Source organism: Serinus canaria, chromosome 12 (genome assembly GCF_022539315.1).
Source record: "Serinus canaria isolate serCan28SL12 chromosome 12, serCan2020, whole genome shotgun sequence".
NCBI classification, from domain to species: Eukaryota; Metazoa; Chordata; class Aves; order Passeriformes; family Fringillidae; genus Serinus; species Serinus canaria.
Window position 1 is genome coordinate 6,625,745 of NC_066326.1, and position 13,924 is coordinate 6,639,668.

A 13,924-nucleotide genomic window follows, 5' to 3' on the forward strand; every position below is an offset into this window, starting at 1 on the left:
GAGAAGGGTGCCAAAGCAAACATTCCGCGTTTGATTTGGGATGGAACGGACTTTCTTTGAAATAACTTGCGAAACATCTTGTCCTGAGCTTGCAATGCAGCCAGTGACTGCTGCCAGTTGTCAAGCCAACAGGGAGATAGTCAGAAAATAGACAGGAAACACCCATGAAACTGGCCAAGGACTAGGGCACTGTGGGGTGCATTGAGTTTCTTCTTGACAGGCAGGTGCTGAGCAGACACCCTCCTTCTTCCCTTCTGCCAGGTGAAGGCTTCCTGGGCTGAAGGAAAGCATCTTGCAGGAGTTCAGAGCTTATTGACACGTTGGAGAGATCTAATGGGTCACCTTCCCAAGCAGGGTGGCCCATCAAGGTGGAGCTCACATTTCTGGCTCCTGCCCACACACAACTCCCTGGATATCTGCAGGGATAGTCTGACCCTCCCACTGTCCTGCTGCTCACAGGGAGCTCCAGCAGACAATGAATGGGCATTTCCTTTCCTTGGGCATTTCCTTGCTTCCTGGGAAACCCAACCGCAGCTTGGGTCTCTCCATGGGTGTCATTCAAGAGACCTGTGAGGTGTAGCATAGTGACAGCCCTGAATTAAGTCAGTGGCCACGTTTTCATCTGCCACTGACATTGTTTAATCCTCCAAAATGTGTTGTCATTGCAGAAGGTGTGAGTGCTGGATCATGGCACCCTAGTTAGCTCAGCGTGCAGGAGGCCTCAGGCTACCTCTGACGCATGATTTCTCCCTGGCATCCTTGGTTATTCCTATCAAGTCACAGACAGTGCAGACATATGGGAAAGGAAGTAGTGAAAAGCAGCTTGGAATCCAACTCAAAACACCTTAAACTGGTGTGATTTCCCCAAAGGAGGAACTGCCTGCTCTTTAAAAAAAAAAATTGAAGTCCTCCTCTTAAAAAGGGCTCTTAAGGACAGGATCACTACCACTGAGTTACTTTTTAAAGCAGCCTCCACCCTGCATCTCCGCTGACAGAAAATTACAGAAAATTCTCTTTCTTAACTTCTTTTTTTTTTTTTCCCATTTACCCTTTTCCTGCAAAGGCCTCTCAGCAGACGGTGGAGCCAAGCGCCAGGAGCACCTCTCCAGGTTCTCCATGCCCGACCTGAGCAAAGACTCGGGCATGAACGTCTCGGAGAAGATGAGCAACATGGGCACCCTGAACTCCTCCATGCAGTTCCGCAGCGCCGAGTCCGTGCGCAGCCTGCTGTCGGTGCAGCAGTACCAGGACATGGAGCCCACCCTGCACGACCTCGCCAGCCCCCTCGGCTACCAAGAGCGGCCGTCGCACGGGCGGATGCACCAGAGCTTCGACTACGGCAGCGGGGTGCCCGGGGGCAAGCTGGGCCCACAGGAGATCCCGAGGCACACGCCCATGAGCGAGCGCACGCGCCGCAGAACCGTGCTCCGCGACGACGAGCGGCACTACCGCCCGCACCGGCCCCGGCGCTCCCGGCGCTCCCGCTCCGACAACGCCCTGCACCTGGCCAGCGAGCAGTGCTACCGCCTCAAGGAGAGACCCTCGCTCCGAGCCAGGGACGACTACGACCCCTTCATGCACCAGAGGAGCTGCAGGGAGACGATGGAGCAGGGTCCCTGCAGGGATGTCTACGGCCACTGTCCCCGGACGGTGTCGGATCTTGCCTTGCAGAACCACTTGGGCGAGAGATGGGGGCCCTACTTTGCCGAGTACGACTGGTGCTCCACCTGCTCCTCCTCTTCGGAGTCCGACAACGAGGGCTATTTCCTCGGGGAGCCCATCCCGCAGCCTGCCCGCCTCCGGTATGTGACCAGCGAGGAGCTGCTGCACAAGTACGGCTCGTACAGCATGCCCAAGTCTTCCACGGTGGGGGCCAGGGGACAGTTGCACAGCCGGAAAAGACAGAAGAGCAAGAACTGTATCATATCCTAATGGCATCCTTGCCAGGCACCTTGGGAGAATGTAAATTAACTCACGATCTTGCACTGTTTTAGATCATGTAAGTGCTTTTATTGTAACAAAAAAAAAGGCCCGAAGAGTAGGGATTTGTTAAGAAGGTTGTAGACCGGCTTCTATAAATAGTCATAATCCTGGGCACAGTGAATATATTTTGCACATCTTACTTTGGAGATAAAAATTTTAAAAGTTCACTTTAGCCTGTAATATTTACCCAGTAGTTTCTCTTCCTTCTCCCAGATACTGCCACCCCCTTGAGCTCTGTTTGTCCGTACATTTTGGTTGCCACTGTTGACTCTCAGCATCAGTTTGCTGGTAGGTTTTGCTTTCCACCACATTTTTGTTTTCCATTAGCCATGTTGGTAGGTGATTTGTCTCTTGGACAGTGTGGGAGCCTAAGTTATTTCCATGATTGTTGTAAATGCGATGTAAATGAGAGTTTGGAGAAAATATTTTTGTATTTTGTAATATCAGAGGAATTTCTATATCTTAGGAGTCACTGGGAAAATGCATGCACATTCAGAATTGTTTTCAGTCAGAGCTAACCAGACAATACTTTGGACCCCCCTTTCCATTTCATCATCACTAAAGTTTATCAGTGAGAGTCTGAGTTTTCATTGGTTTTCAGGTTTTTTTGTTTGTTTGTTTTAACCCTCTTTTTCTGTTTATTTGTTTTGATCCTGGTCAATAAACAGAATGTTTTTTTGATTCATTAAATCTTGACAAGCCTCAATGGCATTTTGAAGCCTATGATTTGCAGGTACACTCCATCAGTCAGATGCAGGAACCCCTGACAGCTGCAAAAGGGCCTTTTTTTTTAATCATTACTATTATTAAATAGGAAAGACCAGAACTACCAAATGTCTGCAACATTGTAAATTACCAAAGCTGGAGAAGGAATTTCACACCTCTGTAGAGAACGCTGAAGTTACTAAACATTGAACTATTATTTGGAGTAAATAAAGTGTAAATGGTGCAATTGTGTGATGTCAGCATGACGTTGTTTTGAATATAGACTTGTCTTATGGTGCTCTAGTCTCCTGGGTTAACTGCTGTTCATTACCAAGTGGAAGTCTCAGTATTGCTTCCTGCCTACGACATATGAGAACACCTGCAAACTGCTCCCCATGGGCCCCTCCTGCCTGGCAAGATGCCCTCGCCCCTCTGGGGCTGTTTGTGGCCAGGGTTTGTCCCCTGGGGGGCTCAGCCCAGCCCCTCGCCGTGGCAGAGGGCCCCTGCATAGGGCTCAGCTGTGTTGTATTCTGGTGGATGTGAGTTTGTTCTCTGTGTGCTTTAATCCATTGGGGTTCTGCCATCCCAGCTGCAAGCCAAGGCCAGGTTGTCCCAGTGCTTTCCATAAAGGAGCAAGTTTGCAAAAGGGGCTCTTGGCACCAGAGCACCCGTGGGGCTTTAGATAAGGCTGGGCTTTGAGCCACAGGAGGGCTGAGAGCTTAACCAGCTGCATTGCCCTCCCCCATGTGCTGCTGGCACCTCAGGGCGTCCCTGCACCTTGAGGCCAGCCCCTCCCTGCGCCCTGGGAATGTGGATCCCACTGCAGGGATGGCACTGGCAGCCCTGGGCACACACAGGGACACCCCCATGCCTACTCAAAGCAGCAGATGCAGAAAAATCTAGAAGATGGATGTCTCCATACCACAGACTATTGCTAGGAATTTTTTTGTTGTTTGTAAAGGACAATGTGATAATTATTATTCCTTTAAAAAGAAAAAAAAAGAAATGATACTTAAATATATTTAAAAAATGTTTTTTCCAGTTGGAATAAATGGAAATATTCATCCAAAGGGAAGAGTCCTGTGTACATTTTTTTGCTCTTAAGGAGTGTTGGTTAATCATGAGTAGAAAACTTGATTTTTACTGATCTGGTCTTGAAATAAAAGCACAAAAACCAGCTCAGCTCCATAGTTGGCATGGTTTTGGTGGGCAGGGAAAGCTGGTGGAGGAGCTTCTCCTGCACACCACGCACCTTCCCCAGGGTTGGTGAGCTGGTGTTGTAACACCTGGACCCATTATATGTTGTTTAAAAAGCCACATCACAGATTCATTAAGGTTGGGAAAAAACTCTAAAATCGTTGAGCAAGAACAACCCAACACCACCATGTTCATCACTCAATGATATTCCCAAGAGCCATATCCACTCAGCTTTTGAAATCCACCTGGTAAAAGCCAGCACAACTCAGCTGAAACCCATGCTGGGCTCTGGCATACTGGGGGAGACTATCAACCTAAAATATACAGATAACAGCGTTTTCTTAGAAGTTCACAGATCTTTCCATGTTTTCCAAAACAGACCTGTTAAACTGGATAGGGGTATTGCTTAAGCAACAAATACGACACTGTAACTACAGATTATTCTATAATTGGAATTTAATATGTACGGTTTAGTTCATTGGCAGTGATTAAAAGCACAACAAATGTCTGTCAGCTCTGGTACAGCTGAGCTGCTCTTGTGCAGCAGGAGCTTGGATTGCTCAGCAAATGGTAAAAAAATAATCTCAGCCTTTCCTCTTTCTCTGCTTGCTGCCTCTCCCCAAACAAGATTAGTACAAAACAAGTTTAGAGACTCCTTGCAGCAGAATTGCAGCACTCTGCAGATGCAGTTTTTCTTCTAAAATCCCAGGCACAGTGCCTCTGTTCACACAATGATTTTGCTGCTGGAAGTAACTCTTCAAAATTTGGTTTTCACTGCAGAGTATCTGCATCCCTGCAATGCACCCCAGTTTTAATGCAGTGCTGGAAGTGGAACAGATGGGCAACAAATGGGGGAGAAAAGAGTCTCAGGTGATGCTCCCCTCTGATGGACCCTTCACCAACACCACGGAAAAGTGGCAGATCACATTTTCTAGGAAAGTCAGTTGGTACAAATGTCAGCAATAAATGCAAATGCAGCTTCCAAACCCTTTTGATTTTTCATATGGGCTCCAGAAGTCCAGTACACTTTGAGGCACGTGATTGAAAAAGAAAAAAGAAGTTGGGTTTTTTTTCTGCTTAGCCCAGTTGGAGTATGATTAACCATTTCTGACAAACCCACTGAGCTTGAGGGATGGAGCTACAAGTCTGTAAAATCTTGCTCCATTGCCATCTGGCCCTGCTGATTCCCCTCTCTGTGCCTGCTGCCCATGGAAGCGGGGCCCATGTGCTGACGTTTGCTTTTGCGTCTCCAGAGTTGATGAAGGTGACACCACCTAAAGCTCAGGGTGAGTGTCAGTGGCTCCCAGTTCCCCTGGGGTCACCTGCAGTGTCCCTGCTTTGGCAGGAAGCTTTTTGCTGGGCTCCTCCAGACAGCTGTGCTGCCAGAGCCAGCCTGGCACCCTGTCATTGTTGTGTACAAAAATAATTAAAACTAGATTGCTACGGTCTATTGCTACCACAAGTTTCTTCTGTAAAATATCTCTTTTTTCCCCCTTTTTTTCTCCAGAAAGTCCTTGGCAAAACCCACCCAGTGTTACCATGGGATGGGCTGGTGTTAACCTCCATTGCAAAGCCAAGGTTTGCATCACATACTTGGCCATGATTTGTGTGATGGTGGGAGCACAGCATCCTTCACATCCCTGTTCCCCAGCAGACATGGGGGGCTCCCTAAGGTCCCTGCAACACCTGAAACACCCCAGCATGACAACATGTTGGCCCAAAAGTCACTAGAGCTGTGCAGGGAAGCTTCTAGCACACCTAAGGCTTGTTTTTCAGGAAGTCAAAAGCCACACAGCCTGGAACCTGGCAGACACATCATAATGAGATGAGCAAAGCCTCTGCAGAAAGATCAGAAGTGCAAAGTTAGAAATATTCAGCAGCACCTTGTCTGAAAATTATTATTCACAGATAATCCCACATTTGCTAAAGGCCCAAGTGACTGGCATAGCCCAAAACACTCTGGCTTTGAAAACCTAGTTGCTTATGAAGGAAGGGACAGCATTGCTGAGTGGAGGGTTAATAAATTACCTCAGATTGGCAAAGACCAACCACTCCTGAGAAACAGACACACGTTTACCCTCACAATTTAATACCCCAAAAATCCATGCTCATGAAATAGGGGGCCGGCAGCACTCGCCTGGCACTGCTGCTGTGCCCCCTCCCCAGCTCTCAGCTAGTCTGGGCTCCTGGGCTTTGAACTGCCCTGGTATCTGATGAACTTTGCTCTTTCAGGCTAAAAAAAAAAGCTCCCAGTTCCTTGCATTTACATACAATTGTGCTATTCTTGAAATCTAGGCTGGCCTCGTTCTCCTGAAGATTATCTGCCGCCTATTAGATGACCATCCTCCATGTTCAGAAAAGCTCATTAACTTAGAGCAGTTCCAGAGGATTTTATTTTAAAGATTATCCTTTTTTTTCTTTTTTTTTTTTTTTATGCAGTACACTTTTAACCCAGATCCTTAAAACTATTTAGGAATTCAGATCCGGTTTGAGTACAAAGGGGAGTCACTGGAGAGCTGGGGCCCCTTTCCAAAAGCATCCACAAGTTTGTCTGAATGTCAGGAGGGAAGAAAAATTTTAAAGTTCAAATTATTTGAATTTGCTGCCTCTGCCCATCAACAATGGACTCCAGTGTTGTGCTATATGTTAAAGCATCAGCTTCATCTGCAGCCAGGCTTCATCCTCAGCAGGGAGGAGCAGAGGAAGCCAGGTCACAGGCTTTACCCACCTATGGGACACTGGCCCTCAGGTCAGGGACCAAAGGCAGCTCCACGTCTCTGCTTCTTCACTTCTTATTAAGCACTCAGCAAATTACCAGTTTCCTTGTTCTGGGCAAACCCAGTCAGTTGCTAAAGCATTCTCAGGAGATTTTTCCCCTTGTAAAAGCAAATATTTATATCTGCTGTGCTCTTAGAGGCTCTGGATATGATCAACTCTTAAGGCAAGATTTAGCTGAAAGAGATGATTTATTAAAATGGATAAACAAAGCCCTGTGAAGCAAGTTAATTCAGTCTAAATAAAGCATTAAACTCTGAAGAGCACACATCAGATCACAGTATATATCTACATGTATATATATCCCATGTAATTCCTGCAGTCAAAAGCACAGCCCTCTGGACTGGGATCCCAAATCAACACCCAGAAGAAAGCCAGCCCTGAGCCAGGCTGGCTGTGCAGCAGGCAATGAACACATCAGCACTTGCCCTGCTCTCTAACAAACCCAGCCAGGCAACCCACTCCCACCCCAAACACAGGGATCCCTTCAGCTGCCAGCTCTGTGTGTGCCCTGTGCCTCAGTTTCCCCATCTCCAAACCTTCACCACAATCATGCTTTGAACAACAAAGAACTTAAAATCTGGGGTGAAGGAGGCTGGCAAAGGAGTTCTGATTTAAACCAGTGGCTCAGGGTTTGAGCCAGCTTTGTTGGCACTGCATGCCAGCAATTTCTATCAGAGTTGTTTCCTCCCTTAGATCTTTGCTGCTATAGAGCTTTAGCTCTATAAAACTTGGGGCTTTTTCTTCTTTTCTGTAAGTTGGGCCTTAATTGTCAATTATCTGCTCATGAGAACGCTTTCATGGCTGATGCTGGAGCAGACTCAAGCAGTTTTTATTTTGGTACTTGGATTAATTAGCTTTATTGGAAGAGGGAGGCAGGGCAGGGATTCATTCTCGCTGCTCATCACATATTCATTATTTACATTTTTCAGTATCCCAAGTAACTTGGCACGGAAAACAAATAAATGAACACTGAAACATACACAAAACATCTGGAGCTGCTGCAATTCTGTAATTATCACTGCTCATTCACAATGCACAGAGTGCCTGTTGGAAAGGCCATTCATATACTGGCCCAATGGAGATTTTTCCTGTCAGATGCTTCCAATGAGCCTCCCCCCATCATCCTCCTGCCCCATCTGCCTGACTTAGGTCTGACCTTGACTCCCCACCAAAAGCCAAAGCAGCAAAATTGCTCTTTGTTGGGAGCAACAGCCTCTGGAGCTCCTGGCCCAGGACAGTAAACACAGCTGGGCACATTAGGGCTGCTGAATAATTTATGTGATGACTCTGCGAAATAGTAAATCCTGCTCCCTCAATCCACTCCATCCCTCATCACGTGCCTGCTGAGCAGTTTGTGAATATTTAGGAAGTTTTAGTAAATTCATAAACTCCTGTAAGAAACAGTTTTAAAATGTTGAGTGAAACACTTGCATCTCACGCTGCTCTCTGTTCATGTGACCACAGGGGAGCAAAGGGGAGCCAGGGATAGTCATTGCAAAATCCTCATGGCTTAGATGAAAATTTTCAATATTTTGGTCCAACAGATGTAATGCTGCCCTGTGACCCCCAACAGCTCTACACTCCTCTGCTCACCCACCATTGAGGAGTTAAATTAAAACTTCATCCTTGGTAACACATGGATGAAATAGCAATTTTTTAATATGCCAGGAAGGCCAGGCCTCAGCACAGCAGCATTTGAGTGTGGGGAACTGAATGAAACCCTCCAAAAGAGCTGATGTGGCCCCAACCTGGGGTGGAGATGGCTCAGCTGGCAGCACTGCTGGGATCTGCCAGCCTGAAGGGAAAGGAAAAAAGGGAAAGGGAAAGGGAAAGGGAAAGGGAAAGGGAAAGGGAAAGGGAAAGGGAAAGGGAAAGGGAAAGGGAAAGGGAAAGGGAAAGGGAAAGGGAAAATAAATGGGAAAGAGGAAAGCAGAAAGGCAAAGGAGAAGAGGAAGTGGAAGGGAAAGGGGAGAAGCTCTCTCCTCGCTGGGCACATGGCAAGGCAGCCCCTGGGCAGGAGCACTAGAGCAGCCTCCTCTCCCAACACTTGGCCTTCAAGCAGTTCAGTTTAGAATTCACAGTGCTGGGAATAAGTGTGCCTGGCTTCACAACCTGGCCCAGTTGTGCCAGTAGAGGGTTTTGCTCAGAGGAGGAAAATCTTTGCATATTTATGAACATAATTGTTTACGGCAAAAGATACAAAGAGGAGAAGTTGATTTGGGATGCAGAGAGAACTGGAGCAAACAAGCCTGGCTCCCCACAGGGCTTCACTGCAGCCCCAGAGATCCCTGCCTTTAATGCTCCTGGATTGTTAACAGCTGGGAGAGGATGGGGAGAGCTTTTTGAGGGGGAAAAAGGCAAAAATCTTCCAGTTTCACTTTCATAATTTGAAGTTTCAAACCAATGTTTATGACAATATCATTTTTGCTGAGCATCCGCTGGGCTCAGGGAATAAAATTCCTTTTATTCATCTCCAATGTCAGGATTTGCAAGTGCAAGAGATTTTCAAGAGCTTGTCTCAAGTCCCTGTTTGTATGCAAATCATGTTGTAACATTTCTTAGACTAAAAGACCTGATTTTTGCTGTCATCAGTCAAAGCATCTGTCAGCCTTGTCAGAAAAGAAAGATTTTGATTCTTTCAGGTCAAAACAACCCAAAATTATTGCTAGAATATTGAGATTGGTTTAAGACATGAAGATTACAATGAAAATTGCTCAGTCCTCATCTTTCTTTTCAATGGAATTTAAATTTTGATTTTATTTCTAGGTGTAATGCAGTTTTTTTTCCACAGGTGACAGTTTTAAGATCAGAGTTCAGTGCAATATTCCAGACCTCCATAATTGGGCAGGTAGCAGTACTGGATTCAATCACAGGTACAGGAGAAAACTGGAATGAGGAATGAAACAAGCTAAAGAATGGGCAAAAATTATAGAAAATTGAGTAGGAGTTTGTGCCAAGGCTTAAAGACAGCAAGTGAGGCTCCAAGATCAAACACTTCCAGAGAAGCTGTAAGCACCAAGTGCTTGGGAATAGGGTCCTCTCCAGGAGGTAAATCTTCTGTCCAGAGAGGGAAATTTGCACTGTCCCTGCACGTGTGGATCCCAGAAGTCTGAGGTTTTGTTCATTATGAAAACAAAAAAGGGCTGGTGCCTACAGGAACACTTTCCCCTTGGTGTGGCCTGGGCCCATCTTTTGGCAAGACAATCAGAGCACCTTCCATGTGACATGGGTTGGCTGGAAGTGGAAAACACTGGTTAGCAAGTGACATAGCCTTTCTAAGAGCAGGATTTCTGCTTTCTCATGAAATGATTTTTAAACAACCTGCTAGATGGAGAGCTCCCAGTGCTCCTCTGGGTCTCTGTGAGGGGCTCACTCTGCTCTTGGCAGAGAAGGTCCCATCTCCCATAAATCCCCACTCACCCACTCACTGGTCATTGAGGAAATTGTTAAAGCCTGAAAGACTTCAGTGCAGCTGCCAACAAAAAAGGCACCTCCAGCTCCACATCTGGGTAGAAACTGGGAGGATGGGATGTGGATCTCCTCCAGCACCATCAGCAGGTTCCCTGCCTGTTGGCATCAAAGTGGAGTTCAAATCCCTGGGTTTGCTGGGAATAAAGAAATTGTTTTGAGGGTCTGTCCTGGGGCCAGTGTTTCTCCACAAGCCAGTGGGAGGAGGCTGCCCAAGGTCCTGTTCTGGGGACTGGAACAGTGGTCTAAGCACCCCAGCATGGCCCTGGTTTGTTTCCATCTGCATTTCATCCCACAGAACCAGCAACAAGCTCTGCTGCAGAAACAAGGACCCTCCCAGGTACCCCGAGCTGCAGCTTTGGGCAGCTTTAGGATCTGGGAGGTTGCCAGAGGAGCCACATCTCTGTCCTCAAACAGGTACAGCAAGTTTCTCCCTCCTGGTGCCTGCAGCTTTACACCTTCAACTGACCACTGTGACCACCTGAGCAAGCAGCCTCTGCCTGGCACTGAGCATCCACCTCCAACAGAGACAACAGATGGATTTTCATTTACAGAGGCACAAGGCTCTCTCTCTCCTGCACATACACACACAGACATCACAGCCTCCACCATTTATATGAGGAACTGTGAAGAAATAACTTGTTATAATAACAGCATGGATATATCCCTCAAGCTCTGAATGATAAGGCAGTAATCATTTCACCAAAGTGAAGAAAGATTTCCCAATACTCTTTCCTAAAGATAAGCATGTTCTGGGACCAGCATGATACCCTCTCCCCACCAGCATGCACGTTTTCTCAGAGAAGTGATGTTCCCAAAAGCCATTACATTAACCTATAGGCAGAACAGCCAGTTCCAAATCAGCTCCAGATGTGCTTCCATCTAACAGCCCTGATAAACACCTTGCCTGTATTCTCATATTACATTATGTATTCATAGAACCTTGGGAAATGAGGAGCCTCGGGAGCAGTGGGAGGACACTACATACCCACAAAGTAATATTTCCCTCTCACTGATGCATTACCATCACTTTCCCAGCACAGGAGACTGTGCAAATGGATTGCCCACCAGCATCTTCCCAGGCTTCTGCCCACCTGCAGAGCAAACACTTCTTATTCTTCTCACAGCACAGCACAAGGGCCATTTTCTCAGCTTAACCTGATTGCTAATTTCCTCCTTCAGTCTGTGTGTCTCTGTATTTCAGAAGCCTGAATTTCTGAGGTTTGCAGCTGGCTGACCCATCTATCTAATCTATCTATCTATCTATCTATCTATCTATCTATCTATCTATCTATCTATCTATCTATCTATCTAATCTTTCTTTCTCTCTCTCTCTCTCCTATCAAATGCCACTTGCACCAGCAAGTTTGAACCTTTGGATGGGCAAGCACTTGAGCATGAATGTGAATGGTCACTCCTGGGTGTGCAAACATGACTCTGCAAACACAGAATCTTAGAATGGTTTGGGCTGTAAAAGACCTCAAAGATCATCCAGTTCCACTTCCCCTGCCAGGGAATACCTCCCACCAGAGGTCCACATGGCCCATCCCACCCACTCACAGCAAGGATGAACTGACAGCTGCAATCATGGTATAATATTCTGGTGCCACAGAATTTTGCCCTTCTAAATTAAGCTCACATGAAGTGAGTAGCTGGTTTAAAGTACAGTTGGATGTGTGGTGGTGGTGGTGGTGGTGATTATAAACTCCAATTTAAAATGGGAGGAAAAAAGCCCAGTGGCTTTCCTTGGCTTCCCCCACATTTCCAAGGTCAGTCACCCAGTCCTGAATACCAGGAGGGAAATGTGAAACACCTTTCCAACTGTTTTTGGAAAACTGAAATGTTTAATGCCAAGGCCATTTGGTCCTTGTCTCCAACTATGAGCTAAAAATATACTGATTTCTAAAAGGCTCAGGTGAGAAAAGAAAAGAGCATTTAAAGTTCTTTGGGGAAAAAAAAGAAAAAAAAGAAAAGGAGATACAAATTCCTGTGAGATTTTTACCTATTTCATGCCACAGCTTCAATACCATAATTAGGTCTCCTGTCACTTCACTTCATGCTCTGTCCCATTTATCTGCAACTTTTTGACCCTGTTTTCATATCTAGTAATATTTTTTTTCCATTGCCATTCTCAAAAGAAGACAAAAAAAAAAAAAAAAAGGATTCTTGACCTTCATTCTGATGACTGAAATATGTAAGAACTGTTTTAACTTTCAAAGGAGGTGACCATTGTGTCAGGGCAGGATATTTATAAAGTAGGAGATATATAAATATATATATGCAGATATATAGAGATAGATGATAGATAGATAGATAGATAGATAGATAGATAGATAGATAGATAGATAGATAGATAGATAGATAGATAGACAGACAGACAGATGGGAGAGGGAAGTACTGGGTGCAAGTCTGATTTTTTTGGCAAACCACAAATGCAGGCAGTGGCTGCAGGGAAAAGCTGGGGCACAGAGGGCACTTGCTTATCTTGCAATTAAATCTCAGTCAGAATTTATTAACAGTGAAGGACCTTCCTGCCTGTGAAATGGTACAAGCTTCCAGGCAAATCCAGGCAGTGAAACCATGTTCCCAAATGCCAGATCTCAGAATAGATGAGCCTGATGTCAACTGCATCACCCTTTTATCTGTTTATTAAGTGAAGACAGAATATCTGTTGCATAAAAGCAAGCCAAGCCACCTGCTGCCAAAGAGCCACCTTCCCTCTGCCACAGACAAATGTCTTCACAGCTAATTTATACTCAGACTGTACTTCAAGTTACACTGTGCCTGCCAGATTTTGAAAGACCAGATTTCTCACTGCCACAACACAACCCCAAAAGGAGTTACCTCCTTCTCTGGGTATAAACACCCAGTGACAGCCACAGCTCCCTTGGAGCAACTCCTGGCCAGGTCAGTGAGACCAACCAGAGAGAATCTGCAAAAGGCTGGACCCAGGATGTTTGGGACAGAGATCTGGTGTAGCAAACCCCTCCTCTGGCCAATCTCCTTTTGCAAATGAACATCTCAAACATGTCTGTAATGCCCCCAACAGCTTCACCCCTCTGGTGACGGGTCCTGCTCCAGCCACCAGCACCTGGTTTTGATCCCTCCCTGCAGCATAAGTGCCCAGGCTGAGGCTGCTGTTCCTCCCACCCCAGTGTCAGGCTGTGTGGCCATGTCCCCCAGGAGGGATGAGCCAGCAGCAGCAGGAGCACTTCACCTGGCTTACAATCAGTCTTGGCATCTCCATGGCAACTCCAGCAGATGCTGTATCCCTAATGGCTCCCAAGGAACCGCTGCACTCGTAAAGCAGCAGTTGCAATCAACTTCTGTCTTGGTCATCTCCAAGGGAGCAAGAGGATAATGCAGAAGAAATTATTAAGAGGCCCTGAAAGCACTTTGAACAGTGTAATTGCCTCAACAATTCCTCTGGATTACAATTACTCTGTCCCTTAAAATGCACAATATTTCTTGTGTCTCTCAGCTTTTGTTCTGCTGCTTACTGCTGCCCTGTGCATATCCATGGAGGAGGTAGGAGGGGACTGTCTCAGTTTTGAGACAATTTTCAGGAGGAAATGCCCTGGAATGAGCATTTCCTCTAAGGAGAGAGGGCTTCAAAATCTCTCTTTTCTTCCGATAATGAGAGAAATGGATAACAGGGGGTGAAAGTGAAGAAAACCAATTGTTTATTAATAACAAGAAATTGCAGGACCTTGACCCCTGCCCAGCCCCAGCCTGGCTGTGGCACTTTCCCCATGGTGCAGTTCTGGGCACGGCCAGCAGGGGCGCTGCTGGC

General features: G+C 46.3%; 1 protein-coding gene across 4 annotated transcripts in view; it reads left to right on the forward strand.

Annotated features, from left to right (window-relative positions):
* Positions 1-3,831, forward strand: part of PRICKLE2 (prickle planar cell polarity protein 2) — a 103,534-nt gene extending 99,703 nt beyond the window's left edge. For 3 of the 4 annotated variants that reach the window (XM_018915211.3, XM_018915210.3, XM_018915212.3), the window contains one exon: positions 1,064-3,830. In XM_018915211.3, coding sequence (XP_018770756.2) covers positions 1,064-1,932 — 869 coding nt within the window. In that variant the 3' untranslated portion in view covers positions 1,933-3,830. Of the gene's footprint in view, positions 1-1,063 lie in introns of all 4 variants that reach the window. The other variant, XM_030227892.2, reaches the window with a different exon arrangement.
* Positions 3,832-13,924: the final 10,093 nt, after the last annotated feature.